This window comes from Cannabis sativa, chromosome 1 (assembly GCF_029168945.1).
Source record: "Cannabis sativa cultivar Pink pepper isolate KNU-18-1 chromosome 1, ASM2916894v1, whole genome shotgun sequence".
Classification (NCBI taxonomy): domain Eukaryota; kingdom Viridiplantae; phylum Streptophyta; class Magnoliopsida; order Rosales; family Cannabaceae; genus Cannabis; species Cannabis sativa.
The window spans coordinates 38,626,653-38,647,360 of NC_083601.1; the positions used below are offsets into that span (position 1 = coordinate 38,626,653).

At 33.4% G+C, this 20,708-nt stretch overlaps 3 protein-coding genes across 4 annotated transcripts; 1 reads left to right on the plus strand and 2 right to left on the minus strand.

The window, feature by feature from the left end:
• The first annotated feature begins 3,734 nt into the window (after positions 1 to 3,734).
• Positions 3,735 to 5,795, plus strand: LOC115706827 (mitochondrial import inner membrane translocase subunit TIM14-2). The gene is made up of 3 exons (XM_030634576.2): positions 3,735 to 3,895; positions 4,183 to 4,361; positions 5,429 to 5,795. Exons 1-3 carry the CDS (start codon positions 3,893 to 3,895, stop codon positions 5,583 to 5,585), a joined length of 339 nt encoding a protein of 112 aa, XP_030490436.1. The 5' UTR covers positions 3,735 to 3,892; the 3' UTR covers positions 5,586 to 5,795.
• Positions 5,796 to 5,895: 100 nt separating this feature from the next.
• Positions 5,896 to 10,625, minus strand: LOC115706821 (uncharacterized). The gene is made up of 7 exons (XM_030634568.2): positions 10,235 to 10,625; positions 9,423 to 9,879; positions 8,547 to 8,735; positions 8,180 to 8,419; positions 7,761 to 7,978; positions 7,075 to 7,329; positions 5,896 to 6,449 (listed from the first exon to the last, which is right to left on the minus strand). The coding sequence occupies exons 2-7, from the start codon at positions 9,865 to 9,867 to the stop codon at positions 6,216 to 6,218; spliced, it is 1,581 nt and encodes a 526-aa protein (XP_030490428.2). The 5' UTR covers positions 9,868 to 9,879; positions 10,235 to 10,625; the 3' UTR covers positions 5,896 to 6,215.
• Positions 10,626 to 16,196: 5,571 nt separating this feature from the next.
• LOC115706822 (protein trichome birefringence-like 41) lies at positions 16,197 to 19,724 on the minus strand. 2 transcript variants are annotated; one of them, XM_030634570.2, is made up of 5 exons: positions 19,123 to 19,724; positions 17,687 to 17,858; positions 17,394 to 17,569; positions 17,035 to 17,193; positions 16,197 to 16,735 (listed from the first exon to the last, which is right to left on the minus strand). In XM_030634570.2, the coding sequence occupies exons 1-5, from the start codon at positions 19,482 to 19,484 to the stop codon at positions 16,423 to 16,425; spliced, it is 1,182 nt and encodes a 393-aa protein (XP_030490430.2). In that variant the 5' UTR covers positions 19,485 to 19,724; the 3' UTR covers positions 16,197 to 16,422. The 2 variants fall into 2 exon arrangements, with proteins under 2 accessions (XP_030490430.2, XP_030490431.2); XM_030634571.2 differs by having other exon boundaries at positions 17,687 to 17,871; positions 19,123 to 19,665.
• Positions 19,725 to 20,708: the final 984 nt, after the last annotated feature.

Below are 20,708 nucleotides of genomic sequence, written 5' to 3' on the forward strand. Positions count from 1 at the left end.
AGCTACGGTAATGATCATTTAAGTCTAGCGACGGCTACTGCGAAGAGTCACGTCAATCATAAGACAAAAAGGACATTCTCCATAAAAACCTCTACTGACACCTGTGGATTTGACCATGCATCACCCATGGTATATCCATCGGAAATGCCCAACTTTATGGATACTTACAGACACATGTGTAAGAACAATTCTAGGGATTGCCCCACCAAAACACTATAAATACCCCCTCAAAGCTCATTTAATGGGGTCGGAGAATCTTGGCTGCTTAAGAGCAAGAAGAGAAAAACTCACCAAGAACATTCTTTGTATTAAAGAGAGAAACATTCTCCCAAGTGTAGAATCTGTATTAAAGAGATCCATAAATAACAGTGGCTCGTGGACTAAGGCTCGTTAACGCCCCAACCACGTAAAAAGTCTTCATCTCGCTTTCTTACAGCTCATTATTATAATCCTATTTTACTAGTTGCCGAAAACCTCGGTCAACAAAAAGAATTAAAGTAATTCTGAAAACTTAATAACACAATTAAAGTTAAGCAAGATGAGATGATAGGGAGGTGAATCCTGTTGCTGTTTACCCAAATCGTTAATGCCTAATTGCTATCCTATTCTTCTAGTGAATGACAGATTATAAAGTAACCTAGCTCTTTTCAGATCTTCTAGGCTCTAAATCACATATTATCTAATTAATTCCTTAATTAAACTAACATGAAATCAGCATTAGGTAATAATCTACTTGTCACATAAGTCACGTGAATACTCTCGTTTCACATAGAACATCGATTATCCAAATTTTAGCATTCTCAATTCTCACTTTTCAGATTTCGAATTGAGATCATAAAGCATGCACAAGGTGATCAATCTTAAACATGAAAATAAACACAAATTAAGATAATTTCACAAACAAGAATGGAGAAATGGCAATTAAACATTAACTAGGCAAAACATTAAACAACAATCATCATCCTCCCTAAATGGGAAATTTAGTTCAGAAATAAATCCATAACCATTCCTATAACAATATTCAACATAAAGAAATTAAAGAGGAATAAAGAAAGAAAATGTTTGTGGATGAATTCTGGATCTTCACTTTGAATCACTTTGTTCTTTCTGCCGCTTTCTGCTGTGTTTTAGGGTTCCAAATCGCTTCCCCTGACTTCCAATTGCAGTTTTTTATATACAACTAATTTTTAGGGTTCGTTGGACAAAAATACCCCTGGTCATACGGGATCTCGCCGCGGCCAAGTGTATACCTCGCCGCGGCAAGATAGACCTCAAAAATCCTGCTTTTGTAATTTCACTTTGGCCGCGGCTAGAGTGTATCTCGCCGCGGCCAGATATGCACAAGCAGGAAAAATCCAGTTTTTCTTGGCTCCGCTCGTCTTTTACTGTACTTTTGCATCCCGAGACCTCTATTATTCCAAAGAACCTGAAAACATAGAAAACAAGTGTAATTCCGTCCCAACACAGTGAAAAACGCACATAAAATAGATCCAAAATATAGACTAAAAATAGCCTAACGCACTTCCATAACTCAACATGAAGAGTACTTGGAGACTGCTATAAGTATAATTTTTTTTATTTGATGTTGTCATTAGATAAGTTGATAAAAAGAAAACACTAACAATAATTTGGAGGAAATTAGAAAAATTATTCCAACAGAAATCTCTTACAAATAAGATATTCTTAAAGGAGAGTATCTTTTGTTTCAAGATGGGATATTCTAAGATCTTGGATCAAAATCTTGATGAAATTCTTGAAGATGCATAGAGTTGGCTAACTCAGGAGAGAATGAATATTTAAGTGATGAAAATCAAGCAATTATCATTTTAAATTCATTACCAGACTCCTATAAGGAAGTTAAGGCTGCTATAAAGCATGGAAGAACGTACATTACTTTAGAAGATGTGATTTCTGCACTTAAGTCTATAGACATAGAGATGAAGAATGATAAACTAAGGAGTACTAGTGGAGAGGCTCACCTAGGTAAAGGCAAAAACAATCATAAGAAGCCTTGACAAAACAGAGGCATGAGTCAAAGCCAAGGCATTGCAAGAATCATAGAAATGGGCACAGAGGAAGACCAAACTCTAAACGGCCAAGTGACAACAATGGTTGTTATTATTGTGGGAAACCAATGCATTTCAAGAAGGATTGCTAATTCTGGAATAGGTTAAAGAATAATTAGAAGGATCAGATCAAGACTCACAACAGGGAGAAAGTCCCTTCTCAAAGACCAAGAACAATCAGGCTTCAACCAATCTAAGTGATGGCTATGACAATGAAGAAGTTTATGTTGTTGCTTTAAAATTTAAAGATGATTGGATACTAGACTGAGGTTCTACATTTCATATGACTAATAACAAAAGTTTGCTTACTGATTACAGGAAAACAAATGAGGGACATGTTATCTTAGGAAATAATATCAAACATGGAAGATAGAAGGATAGGGAACAATTAGCTTCAAGATGTTGATGGAGTCATTAGATCCTTAACAAGGGTAAGATTTGTTCCCAAACTATCTAGAAATTTGATTTCTATTATTGTTCTAGATGACTTGGGTATTATAAGTAAAATTGAGGTAGGAACAATGAAGATCAGTAAGGGATCTATGAATACAATGAATAGGTACAAAGATGAAGGATTATGCTATTTATAAGGAGAACCTGTCACTAGCTGTTATAATACTATGATGAAGACACCTGAGGATGTTAAAGCAATGATATGACATAGAAGAATGAGTTATATAAGTGAGTAAAGACTGCAACTAATGAATGATTAGAAACTATTAGAGAAGGAGAAAGTTAGCAAGATTAACTTCTGTGAGCATTGCATATTGGGCAAGCATCACTGAAGTTTAACATAAGCACTCATAAATCTAAACATATTTTTGATTATGCACATTCTGATTGTGGGGGCCAGTATAAATTCTTACTCAGAGTTTGTTTACTTTCTATCTATTGTTGATGATTTTTTTTTTAAGAAGATTTGTGTTTATCTTTTAAAAATAAGAATAATGCATTTAACAAGTTTCAAGAATGGAAAACATTATTGGAAAATTTATCAGATAGAAAAGTTAAAACCCTAAGAAATGACAATGGACTATAATTTTGCAATGACCTATTTAACACCTATTGTAGGAAAAGTGTATTACAAAGACATAGAACCGTTAGGTTAATAACATGGCAGAAAGGATAAATAAAACTATACTTATTACTTAACGAAGCTATGTGTTTATTGTTTTAATGTGGACTAAGTACTATGTTATGGGGAAATAGCAGTGTTGACGGTTGCTTACTTAATAAATAGATGCCGTTCTAGTGCTCTAGCATTTAAAACACATGAAGAAAAGTGGTGTCTTGGTATTTTAATTTCATTAGACAGGAAAATATATAAATTTATGTAAAGCACGGTTAAAAAATAAATTATATAGCATGAGAAATATAACTCATGATAGATTATTTTAAAAATGAATGTAATAATAAATTAGTTACCCTTATTAATTTTAAAAAATTGGGAAAACATGTAAAAATCAAATAAAAAAGTCATAAAAAGTAGAAAAATTTATATTTATCAAACTTGATTTTTTTTTTCATGTAATTTCGTCTGTTTAAATAATAAAATTGACAATATACATGTTAGTCAAACTTTTAATAAAAAGCATAGGCCATAGAATATTACCCAAATTTGTAAAAATACTTTCTTTGTTTTATTAATATTAATAATAATATAATTATTATAATTTAGTTGCCGCCTTCGGCAGGAAGAAATGTGCTTCCAGAAAGTTCACAAAACCCTTTACAAATAATTGACGACGCAATTTAAATTACCAGACCCAAAAACCCCCAAATTTACTTATCGGATTCACCAGTTTCAAATTTCAAATCATCACAAAATGGTGAGGAAAAATTAATATGATTGCTTTGGGTTTTTGTTGATTCTAATTTGCGTCTTGAAATGTTGTTTTAGCTATTTGGGTTTTCTATTTTGTGTTATTTGGTTTCTGAGTTTTGCTTTTATGAAGAATTTTGTTTCTTTTTAGGCTTGAAAATTCTAGGGATTTCGTTGTTTAACTGAGCTTCTCGATGTTTTTCTCCTTGACGAAATCATCATCGTTTTCTTGTGTGTAAAGTTTACACTTTTTCGCCCCGAAATAGGTGGCTAATATGTAAATTTTGGTTTCAGACTTCAGCAATGATGGCGGGATTTGCAGTTGCTGCTGCAGCATATGCTGGTAGATACAGCATTCTGGCTTGGAATGCCTTCAAAGCAAGACCACCCTCAGCAAAACTACGCAGATTTTACGAAGGTGGTTTTCAACCCGCTATGAACCGAAGAGAGGCGGCTTTAATACTTGGAGTCAGGTACAATTTTCATCTGCACGATGCCTTTCTTTATGACTTTTCGTTATATATGTGATGTCCATGGTGAACTGATGAATGGGTTTGCCATAGAGTAAATAGCGAGATAGGAGTTTAGTGTCCAAGTCTGATGTAGCTGTGCTTTAACTTCTTTAAAATGGTGTAAAGAATTCTGTCTTAGGAAAATTGCTACTTTTATTTTCTCTAGTACTTGGAGTAGGGAAGCATTTGCATTTTCTCCTTGTTCTTGAAAATTACTAGTGTGTTATTTTGATTTCTAATTTGAGAACAACATATTTTTGCATGATTTTTTCGTTGTGTAGTAATACACCAGCCATTAGGAATCAAAGAATATTAAGAATAGCTAAGGTGGTGTCCTTGTTAACATTACAATATTCGATTGGAGCAATTCGAAAGGGTATTTTGATTTGGTTAATTATTAAGTCAGGATCTGTTGTGGACGGTGGGCGCTGGATTGGGGAAGTTTAGAAGTTCATTTAGTGAAATGATCCTTCGAATTGGTTATTTCAGTGATAAATTTGAGCTTGAGCTCATTAATTTACTTTATTTTGTGGCTGTGGCTCAAAGAGATGAGTTCAATAAGTATTGGGTTAGCTCAAACTCTACCTACATAGCATTTACTATTACTGTTTTAGTCTCCAAATATTGTAAGGTTAGAGAAAGAGCCTAGTTTCAAAAGAAAAAAAGGGCATTAGTTCATACTGTCTCAAGTTTACCTCTTGAGCAGTTTTATAGCCAAGAATGGTGGGTAGCTAAGTGGATTGCTCTCACCAGATTGAGGGTAGTCCATTTAGGTATCTACGTATTATTTGTTATAGTCTTCTGTTTTTCAAATATAATAGGAAAAGGAGAGGGGGCCAGTTTCACAAAATGAAAAAGAAAAAAATCTTAGAGAGCATTAGAACCATGTTTTTCCTACTGATGCCGCTGTTCCTTCCAGTCTGCACATTGTTACATTTTTTATATGATATTTTTTAGTTTGGTGTATTTTCTCTCTTATTGTAGGTTAGGCTATTAGTTAATAACAATAAAACTTGTTTTTATGACAGGGAAAGAACTCCAACTGAGAAGGTTAGGACAGCACATAGAAGGGTGATGGTTGCAAACCATCCAGATGCAGGTGGTAGCCATTACCTTGCATCGAAAATCAATGAAGCCAAAGATATCTTACTTGGAAAAACCAAGGGCGGTGGTTCTGCTTTTTGATGCGTTTTTCATAGTCTTACTAATACTGATTCTTCGATAGTTTGGAAATATACGAATTTGAGGGAGGTTGTGATTCACTTCATATCATTATTTGTGGGTAATTGTATACCATGAGTCCTCTGAACTATTAGAGAACAATTTTTTGTCATTCGAATTATTTTTATAACGATTCATCAAAAATATATATATATTTATAATGTATTCTGTTTACTTTCTTTTCTTTATAGTAAACCTGGCAAGAAAATTGCCAATTTACATTTACAGCTAAAAGATATCCTTACAAAAGAAAACACAAAATTTCTACCACCTCTTTTTGGTTGATATACTTGTATCATTTAATGCTATTAGTAAGCAATAATAATAATAATAATAATAATAGCATAAAATATCAGTGTCAGCACTAGAGCTCAATTATTCTCGTACAGCAAAATTTAAGGTCTCTTTTCTAGTTGGGAGCTTATCATTCAAAACTTTTGAAACATAAATATTGAGCATAAACTCTATCTTTATTCTTTCAGGCTCCACTAAGGGCTCGGAGCTTCCTGTGTCGTATTTACAAGTGAACCTATGACGTCCATTTCTCGTGTTATAGTTATTCCTGTTGCAGAGTGTGAGACTTGAGAAGGCAGTTCACGACTTCTCTTGTTCGGTTTCTTCTAATGGTGTTTGCTCCATTTCCTCATTATTGAAGATTGGGCCTTGTGGAGGTCCAAAGAGCGTGGAAAGTATCTTCCGATGGCATTCATCACAGAAAAAATAGTAGGAGAAGTGGCCTTCATTAGGGAGCTTGTGCACAATGGCTTCTGGTAATACTCGGGCTATATAGTCGGCCATTGACGATGGAGCCACGTGGTCAACCATGCCCTGTCCAGCAATGAAACAAAAACCATTCAAAATAATCATAATATAACTAGGGTCCAAGGGGTGAAGTATTAATACTTCATAGATATTTCCAGAATTCCAGGGATTCAAGTAATAAGCATTATGAGTATATATACTAACCATTAACGAAAATAAGAATAATATAATATGATGTATATTCCTTTTTTTCTTTAATTAAGCGTTTATATATTACAATGTATAATTTCTCAAACTCAAGACTTCCAACATACACGTACCCTCCTATAGCCACTTGAGCTAGTCTCGAGTGGTATAGTCTGTTACAAAATAATTGTAACACGAATTGTAACACAAATTATCCATTCATTAACAGTGGAACACTTTTACCATGCCTTATTCCAATTAGTAGACATGGCTTGTTCCTTGGAAGTGAAAAATTTCACATATTCAATCCTTGGTAAACCATAAAAGATCGATAAAAAATTTATAGTCGAGTATGATAATCTCTAAAAATTAACTCGTAAACAGGTAACACACGGGACAACTTTTTAGAGATTGCAATGCTGGTTAACAGTATAAAAATGGATGTAAAGTGAAAATTATATTGCATCTAAGAAATAATCAGATACCAGCTAAGATTTGCACAAACCTGCCATATGTGTATTTGGCCTAGAAACCCAGTCAGTCCGCATTCTGCTTGACTGTACATGGATTTGAGCCAAGGGAGAATTCCTCGGCCTTGACACCTTCTCTGCACCTGAAGTTCTTGCAACTTAAAACCCCAATCTGATACAAGCAAAACTGCTTCTTCTATGAATGGTTTTACGTTTCTCTGGCGGATTGATTCCTCCATATTTCTATCCCATAGTTCTTCAAACATTGGTTCTTCAATTAGAATTTCGTCCTGCAAATGTCATGGTTAAGATATGTTAAACATCAGCTTAATTTTATAATATAATATGCAATTAACTGAATTCACCAAAGGGGCATCAACTATCATACTCTACAAAATTACCAAAGAACCATGTGAAGTCCAGCAGTTGCTAGCTACTCTTGCAAATGTAGAAAAAAGCGAACATTTCTTTCTTCTTCTTACTATTTAATTAAATCATGTAAGAACAAGTAATTATACTATAACAAAAGCATCAAAAGGTGCACATTTCTTCTTATTACGAACCATGTAAAATCAGCAGTTACTACTTTTGCAGAAACAGAAGAAAGTGCATCTCTTTTTCTCTCTCGCTTAATAATTAAACAGCCACTACAAAAATTAACAGAAGTTACAGCAAACTTTTAATGTTTTATAAAGAAAATATAAGATGAAAAGCAACTCACCTTCTTTCCAAGTGAGACAGATAACCACTTATCAATCCGCTCTAGCTTTCCAGATAAAAAGGTACGATGATAGAAAGAGGAGAGAAATCCAGGTAATCTGCGAGCTAAGAAATACATAAATTTTCTTCTTGGCATCCAATTTTCCCAAGTTCTTTTCATCTCTTCTCTGGTCATGCCAGGCTCATACGGATTCATAATGGGGGCCAACAAGGCTGCACCTGAAAATTCCATCAAGATTTCTCAATAAATCAATTTCATGCTTAATGTAGTTTTCATAACAAAAGAATGATCAAAAGTGATGTTAGAAGAAAAATAAAAGGGGGGAGGAGGGACATCATTTTGCAGGTGAAATTTTCTTAAGTACATACAAACAGAAATTTAATTATCATACATGGTCTATGCAAAAGATGATCATATACCTGCAACTTTGTCAGGAATGTATTTAAGCGCAGCCCAAGCATGCATGCCTCCACTTGAGTGGGCTAGCACCCAAAACTTATCTCGAACACCGACAGCATTGGCTAGGTGCAACATATCTAATGCTGATGAGTTAAGATTTCGGCTGGGATGAGGGTCACTTTCCCCAAAACCAGGAAGGTCAAACGTGACCAAGCGAATACCAAACTCTTCAAGTAGAGACAACTTAATCCCAGGTATACCTTTTGAAAAGAGAATGAAGATTAAATGCTCAATTTTCCCCAAATTTAAAAATTTAGAAACTCTTCAAGTGAATTGCAGTATCATAAGTGCCAATATAAAAATTTAGAATTAAGGGAAGAATTTTACCTGCAAGTCGTGATGAAAGGAAAGAATGTGGGGTAATTATAGAAAATCTAGCTATGTTAGCTGGGACACCTTGTTCTTGATAAGCCATTTGTCTCCCATCCGGAAGTTGTATACGAGTAGCATTTGGAGGATGTATTCTCACTTTCTTCATTGGGGCCATGCTTCCGTGTTGGTTATTTACATTAATAGCTGCACATATTTAAGTTGTAGGTAAAACAAACCACCCAAAAATAGCAAAAGAAAAAGCAAGTTCAGTCAGTACGAATTCTCCACAGGCAAAGTTTCAAGGTACCCAGATAAAGCTTTGCACATTCTAGAACAGACTACCTAAACGTTAGGATTTAGGGAAATAGATAAAAAGGGAAAAGACCGTACAGACAGACTAATCAATCAATATACTCTATCAAGAAATCTTTCAAATCCTCAGCTTATATTCAACTCTCCTGAATGCTTCAAATATTCCCTTTTCTCTTTTATTAGTCTTGTGTGGAAATGAATACCAGTTAATTCTTAGAAAATTTTAATACCGTTCCCTGCAAGCTTAGGTCATACCTAACTTCTTTAACATTTATATAATTTATTTATTTTATTACTGTGCCTTCATTGAAGAATAATAAGAAACAAAGAAAAAGAACAACAACCCAGATAAAGAAACACAAGGCGGAAATGCATGACATCCCTTCTATTTTTCACGTTATTCATTGGGAGTAAGTAAAAACAATTATCTTTTATTCTACAAAACTACATTAGTGTTGTCCTGTATCATTCATGATCATCAAAGTTTCGAATCAAATAACTTAATTCAGATACAAAGAAACTCAATCACCTAGAGAATAAAAATCTTCATAAACCCCAGAAGACCCACGAGTAGTTTACCTGCTAGTGCGAGGAAAAAGACAAAGAAGATGACGGACCAAGCGTGAGCCGGATCGCGATCCTCGGGCAAAAAGTCATTGAAGTAACTCAATTTGTCCGAAGCTCTTGCGATCGGCTTCTCAAGCTTTCGCACAATGTACGAATCCTCAGTCAGGAAGCTCTGCTGAACAATGTCCTTGCATCCTCTCCCCAAATCCAAGAGAATCTCGCCCCAAGCGATGGCGAAACCTTTCACCTGTTCCTTCAGGCTCTCGTCTGGAGCCTCCTCCGATTTGTCGTTTCGAGGCTCGTCGGAGGAGGAGGAGACGAACTCGGTCGATATCGTTTCTGTATCAAACGACGGTGTTGAGAGAAGGATAGGATCAGCGGCGTACCGTACTCCGGTGTCCTCGATAAAACTAGCGAATTCGTCTCGCCACGTGTTAGATCCTCTTATCTCCGCCATGTTTGTTCCCCACTGAAAAGAGCATACAGTTAACGAATATGGACCCTGTGAGATTGATTAGGTAATAGTACTGCTACCTACAGAGCTATGTATATATCTATCTAAGAGAGAGACAAATGTCTTGGTTTTAGTAAAGAAAATTCAGAAGATAATTATGTCAATAAAAAGCAAAAATTAGAACAGAGCTGAAACTGCAACTTTCCAAGCGTGACATTCAAGCTACTTTTGTTTATTCCATTCCATTCAAAGGAATAATTATAAAAAAGAAGAAAAAAAGGAAAAAGTAGCAGTTGAATGCTATCAATTAACTTTCCAACACTGAAAACCGTTTGGCTACTCTGAAAATTTCATATTCACCATCACCAACCTTTTCTCGGCAAAATAGACTGGTTAACTAATTCTGTCCGCCATTACTTATTTTAGAAGGAGCTTTTTTTTTTCCTTTAATGTTTCAGGGTTTTTGATTAAGACAAGAAGATGAACTTGGGTCGTTGATGGTGATGTCACTTATAGAATGTGTGACAGGGATCAATATTGCACGGTGATGATCCTTCCACGTCACCAATAGCCACGCCGTACGGTTAACGGCTGACAACCGGTTTGGCCGGTGCGTGTCTTGTGGTCCAGAGCGTGCGGTGTGTGCAGTGTCTACTTGATATTGCCGGTTTGAGGTGAAAGAGCAGATACGAGTATTGTGCGGTGGCACCATGTGGCTTCAGAATGTTCTCTTCTTTTACTTTTCGTTTTCTCGTTCTTTTTCCATAACACTATATATTATTCAGCTACTATATTTATAAGACCCTCAAGCAAATGCTTATTTATGCTAAACATCACTTAATAAGTAGTAATTAGTACTAATAAATTTCATCAAAGATAAAATAGTTAAGACTTGGATAAGAGAGAAAGTAACAACAGAACTACAGAAGCCATATTGATTTAAATTTTCGATATAACATCCAAATTTTAACATTTTCTTATTAGTTAAATCTTTTTAAATTTCTAAAATAAATTTGTTTCAAAATAAAAAAAAAAATCCTCAAATAAATAAATGACGCTTATCATAAATATATAAATTATATAATTAGGATTTAGGAGGTCTCCACTCCACCCCTAATTCTCTTACTTTAGACAACTGAATTGATAAAACGAGATATAAGAAGTGGGGGGATTGAGTTTAATTATGATTAAGATAGATATGGTTGAGATTAAGATAGCGACAAAAATACGAAATGCATGTGAAGCAATGTCAAATGCAGACAGATAACATGCACTGTTTTCCATAATCGAGTCAAGTGAGAAAACTAGATGGGGAATGATGACGTGGAGCTGAGTTTATACTAGCTAAACTTACACAGAGTCGCTTGTTTTCTTTATCTTTTTCTTTTCTCACTTTCTTTACAACAGCTTTGTGGTCCCCACTTGTAAACTCAGTCACAAATCCTCTCTTCTTCTCTCCCTCATGTATTCAACACGGTGTCGTTTTCACGTGGTCCCCACTCGAAGTCGATGAATATTGAATAATGTACAAACTACAAAGGTTCTGCTTCGGCCTTTATTTCTTTTTTCTTTTTTTTAGATCACTTCCTCGTTTGGTGGCTCACCATCTTCAATATTGTTGAACAATTTTCAAAGGTCTTTATTCTTACTCGACCAGTTTTTGATGTCAAAAAGATAAAACCCTCTTCTTAATTGGTTGCGGCTCCTAAATCCTAATTGATGTTGTTACCTTAGCTAGTGTTGTGGACATTTTTCTAATAAACGGTAGAGAATTGAACCATATATAAAAATATAAGTTACTCTACTCATTGCATTTTGAGATAGAATCCAAAAATAGCTATCATCTTGAAGGAGAATATTTAGGACATTCAGGGCCGATCCTAAGGTATATGAGACCTAAGGCGAAATTATATTTTGAGCAGGGCCGGCCCTGAAACAAAGTGGGTCATAGGGAGAAATTTTTTTTTTTGGGCCCTTATATTAGAAAAAATATAGTATTTTTCAAAATCGGTAAAAAAATGTATAATTTTAAAAGAGAAAAAAAAAAATTTTGGGCCCCTAGGCTGGGTAGGGCCCTAGGCACAGGCCTAGCCCGCCTATGCCCAGGGCCGGGCCTAATTTTGGGGCCCCTATATATATAGTTTAACTATTATAAAAATGATAATTCTAGTACTTAGTGTAATGGTAAAATTTTAAAAAACTCTTAAGAGGTCAAAAGTTCAATCCCTCATAACTACACATTAAATATTTTTTAAAAAAATTAAAAAGTAAAGGTTGGGAATTGATCCCATGATTAAGACCTTTTACTCCTACACCAAACAATTTTTGTTATATTTTTTTTCTTATTTAACACTTTATCTACGTATTAATTTTTTTTTTTGTTTTAACGATTTCGGGGCCTGAGCGTTCGGGGGCTCGAGGCGCACGCCTAGCCCGCCTACCCTCAGGGCCGGCTTTGTGGACATTGTCTTACATAAAATAAATGGTAGAGAATTACCAATTAATTTTGAGACGAACGCATTATTCTCAACAGTATAGCGATAGCTTAATAATAAGTTTCTATTTCTCTTGGTTTTCTATGCCATGAAATTCTTGAATTCTTTTTCACCTAGTCTTTTTTATGACATACTTGAAAATTTTGATGTAGAAATTTATAATAGTTTTTCAGCTATTCATTAATGTAGAGTTTTCAACAATCAATTAAATTAAAAACAGAGTTCAATACAATACAAGAGTTCATTGCAAGAGTCATGAAGACAAGCTAAACAAGTCTTCCATTCAAGTTTTTCGTTTGCAGGTAGTTGACATTGACTAATTTCACAAGTCCATTCCCGCCTCAAAAGTAAAAAAATAAATCCAAACAATTGGGAGAATCTGCATGTCATAATCTCTTTCCCAAAAATTAATCATTTTAGCGCTTCTCCCATTCTTAATTTATAATTATATAGTAAGACAAAAAGAACAAAACAGAGATCGTGAGAAAGTGTGAGATCATCACTCAATTTACACCAGAAGAAAAACAAAAAATGATAACGATTTGTATTTAAATCAAGCATGCATTCAAAATATGTAGCTGCTATTACTCTCGTAAAATAAAATGTATAATATATAAAGACAAACACGTCCCTCTTCTTTAGGAGTTTCATGTTCATCATTTTCTTGGACATGTTTTGAGCTGTGAAAGTCTGCAGTGACAGTTGAGAAATTTGGGCAGTTTCACATATGCAGGGGCATTTACAGGTTTCGGGTTCAAAAAAATAAAACCGAACCCGGACCCGGATGGGGCACGGATTGGCGGGTTACGGGTTGGCAGGATTCGATTGGCCGGATTAGCGGATTAACCCAGTCAATTCGCTCAACTCTTTAAAAAAATTAATTTTTTATCTAAATAATTATTTCTTTTATTTTTTTTATTTATTAAATTAAACATATATAAAATAATAATTTTAAGGTTTTTTATTTTTAATTTTTTTTATTATTTAATTAATATATATAAAATATAATAAAAAAATATGTATAATATATTAAATATGCGGGTTGGCGGGCGGGTTCGGGTTCAACCCGAAACCCGGTACTCCTAAAAACTCAACCCGCAAACCCGTCCGAAGGATACCAGGTTGAACCCAACCCGACTGAACATTTTTTTTTAAAAAAATTTGCAGGTTCACTAGTTTGGGTTCGGGTGGGTTGTTCGAGTTCGAGTTGAACCCGCTCAAAATATTCAGTTTTAATTGGCACTGAACTTTATTTATAGAAGACATTGATGACTGAATACAAGAAAAGAGGAAAATACAGCTGTAAACAAAAAATGTAGCTAACTAACTAATTTAAACATGAAATTATTAAACATAATTAAAGGTTAATAACTAAAAGCCTAACTGCCTAACGAACTTTCTTCTTCTTGTATTCTGATATACCCCTGATCAAGTTATACATGTCTAGACCATGTGTAACTTGTATTCCTCACATATTGTTGATGTGAGGGATCAACATGTAACATCTAATTGTTGAGCTAGGACTTTGTTCTTTACAAAATGAAGATCAACTTCAATGTGTTTCCTGCGAGTGTGAAATACTGGATTAGATGCCAAAGATCCCGCTCCTAAGTTGTCACACCATAAAATTAGAATTTGTAGAAGTTAAACTCCTATTTGTGTTAACAGAGATTGAAGCCATGTAATTTCAATTGTGGCTAAAGTTAGAGCACAATATTCAAACTCAGTGCTAGATCTAGCCACCACAGTTTATTTCCTTGAACACCAACTGACTAAATTGCCTCCAAAGTATATGCAATAACTAGATGTAGATTTTCTATCATCATAACAACCTGCCCAATCGACATTAGTGAACCCTTGTAAGTCAAGTCTCGAGAAAGCTTTAAACTGTAAACCAGTAACTTGAGTGCCAGAAAGATACCTAAGAATTCTCTTACAGGCACTCCAGTGTTCTGAGGTAGGAGCTTGTTGAAATTGACTCAAACGAGTTACAGCAAAAGCAATGTTCGGACAAGTCATGGTGAGGTACTAAAGAGCACCAAGTACGTATTAGTACATTGTGGAGTTCTACATTGGTGTGCTAATATGCTGAGACATCTTTGTGGTGGAGCACATTGGAGTAGTTTGACATTTTGAATCAACAAACTGAGTGGAGTTCAAGAGATCTCTTGTGTATTTTCATTGTGTTAAAGATAAAGTATTGCCTTGTCTAATTACAACAAAATCCAAGAAAATAGCTGACAAGTCCAAAGACTTTTAGAGCAAAATATGTTTGAAGATCAGAGATCATAATGTTGATTTGAGTGACACCCTCACTAGCAATTAGGATATCATCAACATACACTAAAAGTAGTAGCAATTTCCCATTTTTTCTTGTAAAGAATAGACTAGAATCAGCCTTGCTTTTCAAATCCCCACATCTAATCCTCTACATCCAATTATCTCAGCTACCAATTCTACCTATCACTCTGATGAGTCTCTAAGCTCCATACACTCACCTCAAGTGTCTGATTCTCAGTTGTCACCTGTGTTTAGTTCTCAATCACATCACATTCCAGAACTTCAATCACACTTAACTTCATCAAGTGAATCTGTTAATTCCAATTCAAGTACTCACAGTTTGCCTTTCACTCATAACAACCATACAATGATCACTCAATAAAAACTTTGTATTTTTAAACCCAAAATGTACCTTGCCATCAAGACTACTGACTTTGAACCTAGGTCGATAAAAGAAGCTTTGGCTAACCCAAGCTGGAATAGAGCCATGAACACTGAATTTGTTGCTCTCAAGAAAAACAGAACCTAAACATTAGTGCCTCCTTTATCAGAAATGACTATAATACACAACAAGTGGGTGTATATAGAATAAAGTTGTTCTGTGGAAAGGTTCAAAGCTTGGTTAGCTTCCAAAGGTTTCAACAAATTCCCAAGAATTTGATTTCTTTGAAACCTATAGCCCTATTGTCAAGTCGTGTATAATTCGTATCATCTTCACCTTGACTGTAACACATGGGCGGGACATTCAACAGATTGATATCAATATTGTCTTCCTTAATGGTGAGTTACAGGAAGAAGTATATATGCATCAACAACAAGGATTTGTAGATCCTCAATTTCCCAATTATATATGTCTGCAAATTGAATAAGGCAATTTATGATTTAAAATAAGCTCCTAGGACATGGTTTGACACACTCAAGGCATCTCTATTACAGTGGGGATTCAACAATAGCAAGGTTGATTCTAGTCTATTCTTTACAACTGCTACTTTTGGTGTATGTTGACAATATCCTAATTACTGGTAAGGATGTCACTCAAATCAACACTGTTATCTCTGATTTTCAAACATATTTTGCTCTAAAAGTCCTTGGACCCGTCAGCTACTTTTCTTAGTTTTGTAGTAATTAGAGAAGGCGACACTTTGTCTCTAACATAACAAAAATACACAAGAGATCTCTTGAACTCCACTCAGATAGTTGATTCAAAATGTCAAATCATACGCTCAAACAATAACCAGGATTAAAGATCTCTAGATTGTAAAGTTCATACAATTAAGTTGAAGATTCAGGGGAAGAAGATTGTTGTTGAAAGAGCCACTCTAGCTGGATCATTCTGCTGCTGTTATGATCTTTTTTGTTCAGGTGGAATGGGTCTTTAATTAGACATGGCTCTAATACCATGTAAAAACTCTGAGTTAACAGAGTTATTTGAGCAGGGAAACAAATGAAAGAGAAAGAGAAATGAATAAAGTGAAGATGAATGAAATGAACTGCTAAATCACTCAATGATTGGTACTGAACTTTATTTACAAAGAAAAACTTGTAAAAAAGTATTAAAAAAAATCGATTTTATTTGCTTCTTGTAAATTTTCATTTAAATTAAATATGCTTTTTTTCTCCAAAAGTCAATAAAGAGTACAAAATTCTTGTCATAATACAATTAATTCTTATTAATATAAGGTGTTGCAAAAACAATAAATATGAATAAGATGTGTGGTGATGTATATTAATAATATATAACTATAAATTGGATCGATCATCGATGTATAATTATGTAAAAAATTCAATCGGAAAAAAGAATAGCATAGAAGAGTTCGTTCCAAGAGTCAGGAACACCAGGAAGGCACCAATGACTACAATCGTTTCCCTTTGTTCCGTCAAAGCCATACACAGAAGGATGCCCATCTTTCCTCAGTTGTGACATTCTGGTTATGTCAAGAAGCTTCACAGGTGTTGACATTTTAGCCAACACTTGCTCTACTACCGCCGCCGCTGCGGGCGGCCGCCAACCTCTACCGTATGTTGAACGTCCTATTATTACCGGCCTAGTTTCCCCTTTGCATGTCGTTGAATTTGCACCATTCCACTCTTCTCCACTTCTCTCCCCAAAAATAAACCAAAATGAGTAATTTTTTTTTGTACTATTTATTATTATATTAAAACAAATTAAATAAATCATGTTATATATTTTATATAGTACTACGTGCAGATACAGCTTTGTTGAATAAATATTATATAGATGTTTCATTTTTTTTTACAACAATAAAATATAGATGGATAAATTAATTATTATTTTAAAAAAAAAAAATTGACAAAGGATAAAATTAGTTAAATTTGACACAGGATAATAAAGTAATAAGGCCCTTAATTATTAGAAAAAGACAGAAATATCTACCTGTAATGAGTTGGGGAAATGCCTTGAAAGAAAACTGTGGTCTTTTTAGGATCAATATTAGAGTCTATCCACTTGGACCAAGTTGTCAAACCCTCTTTGAAAGCTACCAACCGATTCATATCTTTCCTTATAGTTCCTCCTATCTCAACATAATCCCATCTGTTTATAAATCTCAAAATAACATTAATTAATTAATTAAAACAATATTAATCAGACGAAGCATGCATGCAATATATTTTATACATGTACACATAGACATAGTATTAGTTTTTATTGCGTTCTAAATTTTGTGGTATACAAAATATAATAAGATATTATTGTTGTATTAATTGGAGTTTTGGTTTGTGTTGTCAACGTACGGTTGTTTGCTTCCTTTGTGGAGCCACCAGTGCCAGGTATTGAAAATAAGCATGTCGTATCCTCTCCAAACGATGCCGTTTTTGATGGAATCAAGCTTTAAAACTCTGCCTATCCTTTCTTTAATGACATCCACTAGATAAGCACTACGATATATCATCACCGACACTCTATACTCCTGAAAATTAAAACACCCTCAATGTCTAACAAAATACATATATATTCTAAAAATTACGTAAACCTTCATATATATATAATAAACTTAAATATGATCGTAATTAAATAATAAACTTACTGGGAAATAAAACTTAGAGAATCCACCTTTTCTTGTTAATGTAAAATTAGAATGTGGCACTGAAGAATGCAGCATACATGTTAGTGATTGCCATTGATTGAGACTAAGAGAGTCCCCAACGAATAATATCTTCTTTCCCTTTAATTTCTTCAAGAACTCTATTCCATTGAATCTGCATGGGTACACTACTAGATATAATTAGTCGACTATATATGCTTAAACAATGTATATAACTACATTATTATTGGATTAATTATACGTATATATATACCTCCATGTTTATATAAATAATACATATAGAAATATATTAATGATTTCATTTCAAAGGGACATCTTTGTTTAGTAATGTGAAATATATAGAATAGCGTGTCGGTGCAAGGATTTAATTAATTTGTTATAAATGACAGAATTAAAAAAAAAGATTGGGTGAGTATCCGTACTGATTGTTGGCAACCAGAAAATGAAAATGATAAACATATACCATTGTCCATATACATGTGTTTGTCTCCCAACCAAAATATAAAGACAAATTAAATTCATTCATATTTTGATTACCTTTATTATGCAATATTTCTAAAAAGGAAAAAAAAAAAAGTTGTAACTTATGCTTATGTAATTTTTTGTTGCAAAGGAAAGAAAATCACACGTTACTTACGTCCAAAAAAAAAATCACACATTAATTACTTAGTTACTTTCATGGTTTGGTAGAACAAAAAAAAATAGAGAAATAAAGTAGAGAGTTTATATATTAATAGGAGATGTTAAGATAAATAATTAACTTTTGGTTAGAGATAATAATGAAATGAAATGGAATAGAAATAATTTTTATTTCATTCATTTATTTTGTTGTATTTTAAAATATTGGAATAACTTTTTTATTATTTTAATAGAATGAAATTGAAATTTTTGTTAAAAGTCAAGATTAATTAAAATGCATCAACCAGTTTTGTCAAAAAAAAAAAATGTATCAACCAGCTAATAATTTCTTCCCTCAAATAAATTCCTTTCACACCAAACATATTCTCACCACAAATCCATCCATCATGTAATATTCTCCCTAATGTCATTTAGTTGTACATATATAAAAATATATATAATTACTGTAAAGCATAAAAATATATATAAATGAATTAACTGTCCCCCAATTTTTATTAATATATATTATTATTATTATTATTCATTATCGTCTATAGTCTATACAGATCCATTAATTATTTATAAACATTCAAATAATACAATGAATGCGACTAATTAATAAACTTGTATTAATTAATTAATAATGGACCTGTGTTTTCAAAGATCATATCTTCATTAATTACAGTAACATAAAACTTAATAATTTTTTCTAGTATACAACTAATTTGATCATAAACGAATTACATATAAAAAATAATGACAATATATATCATTGATTGTATATATATATGTATACGTACCTTGGCAATTGACAAGAAGTAGGCTTCCATCGATATTTGAGATAAGCTTTATCTGGGCGTCCATTCTTCTGGCAGTGAAACTCTTTCTCTACGAATGGGCAAGCTGATGTGTCATAAAGTGGATAAGAATTGTCGTAAACCCAATTCCCTTCAAATAAATCACACCTTTTCCCCTTTTCTAAATTTATATTACTATTTCTATCACTGTTATTGTTATAGCTCATCAAATAATCTTGCTGCTTCCACTCAGCTTTCGCATTGCAATACCAATTTTTTTCTGAGATTATTATTGTGACAATAATTAAATAAATGGGTATTGTAGTGTTGGAAACAAGAGACACACGAAACCAATTGTGTTCCATATTGAGAGGGAGAGAGAGAGAGAGAGGTGTTGTGGAGAAACGTAATAAGAAAATTGAGAGTAATTTATAAGCTGAAATATGGAGATATGTTAAGAGAGTTTTGGAGTCTGATGGTAGAGTAGGTGAGTGTTTGTTAGTTTAGGTTCACTAAAAAAGACAGAGACAGTTCTCCTATACATCAGACCATTTACTTTTTATATGTTTAGTTATTGTAATATTCTCTTCTTTCGTAATATATTAATTTGGTGACGTAAAGTCTCAATAATTCTTTACATATATATAATTTGTTTCTGTTCATTTTTTTAGCTTATGCTTCTAAGGAAAGCCTTCTTTTCTAGTAAATACTAAATGCCCTTTGCATGCTTTATAGATACACCAAGAGAAAGATCAAGAAGAAAAAACAAAGTCCAGAAGCTTTGCATATATTGTCCGAACGTAATTTTTTAAGTGACTATAATAAGTTTGGATGGATTTTCACAAATTGATTTTGCATGTAATTCCTAATTAAAGTATATAATTGGGGAAAAGATAACTTTGATCATATGTAATTAGTAATTTTTAATGAATATATGATCGTTTGAGATACAAGGAAGGATTTCAATATATAATGCCGTATTTTGAGTTATGTGCATGGCGCATCTCTTTGAATGTTTACTAAAATAACTTAACTTTTGGTGTTAAATAAGAATTAGCTCATTTGATTGACCATCATCTTGATTCACGATCCATACTAAAAACATGAATTTGGAATGTTGATTTTCAAGTGTATCAGTTAAAGAAATCTGTCGTATAAGTAGTTGCGTATTCATGTGAATTGAAAATGCAAAAAAAAAAAAGACATTAATTAACCCAAACTTATTAATTTAAGACTTTTCAGTGATTCATCAGCAAAAATCTCCACTAATTAGTATTAGGGAAATTTACATAGTATACTAATTTTGGACATTTTTTTATAAAAGTACTATCAGACAGTCTTTTTACTTTTTTACTGTGTTTTTTTATAAGTTTCATACATGTGTTAAGTTTTTCACTGATGTTCTACTATTGTTTTAGTTGTTCTATTGTTGTTTGAGTTGTTCCGTTTCGTGTTCTAATAGTGTATTATAAAAACACAGTATTTTTCAAAACTTTTCCGTGTGACAATATTTTTGTAAAACTTAACCCAAATTTCAGTATATTTTTGTAAATTTCCCTAGTATTACTACCTCAAAATGGGCCGAATAG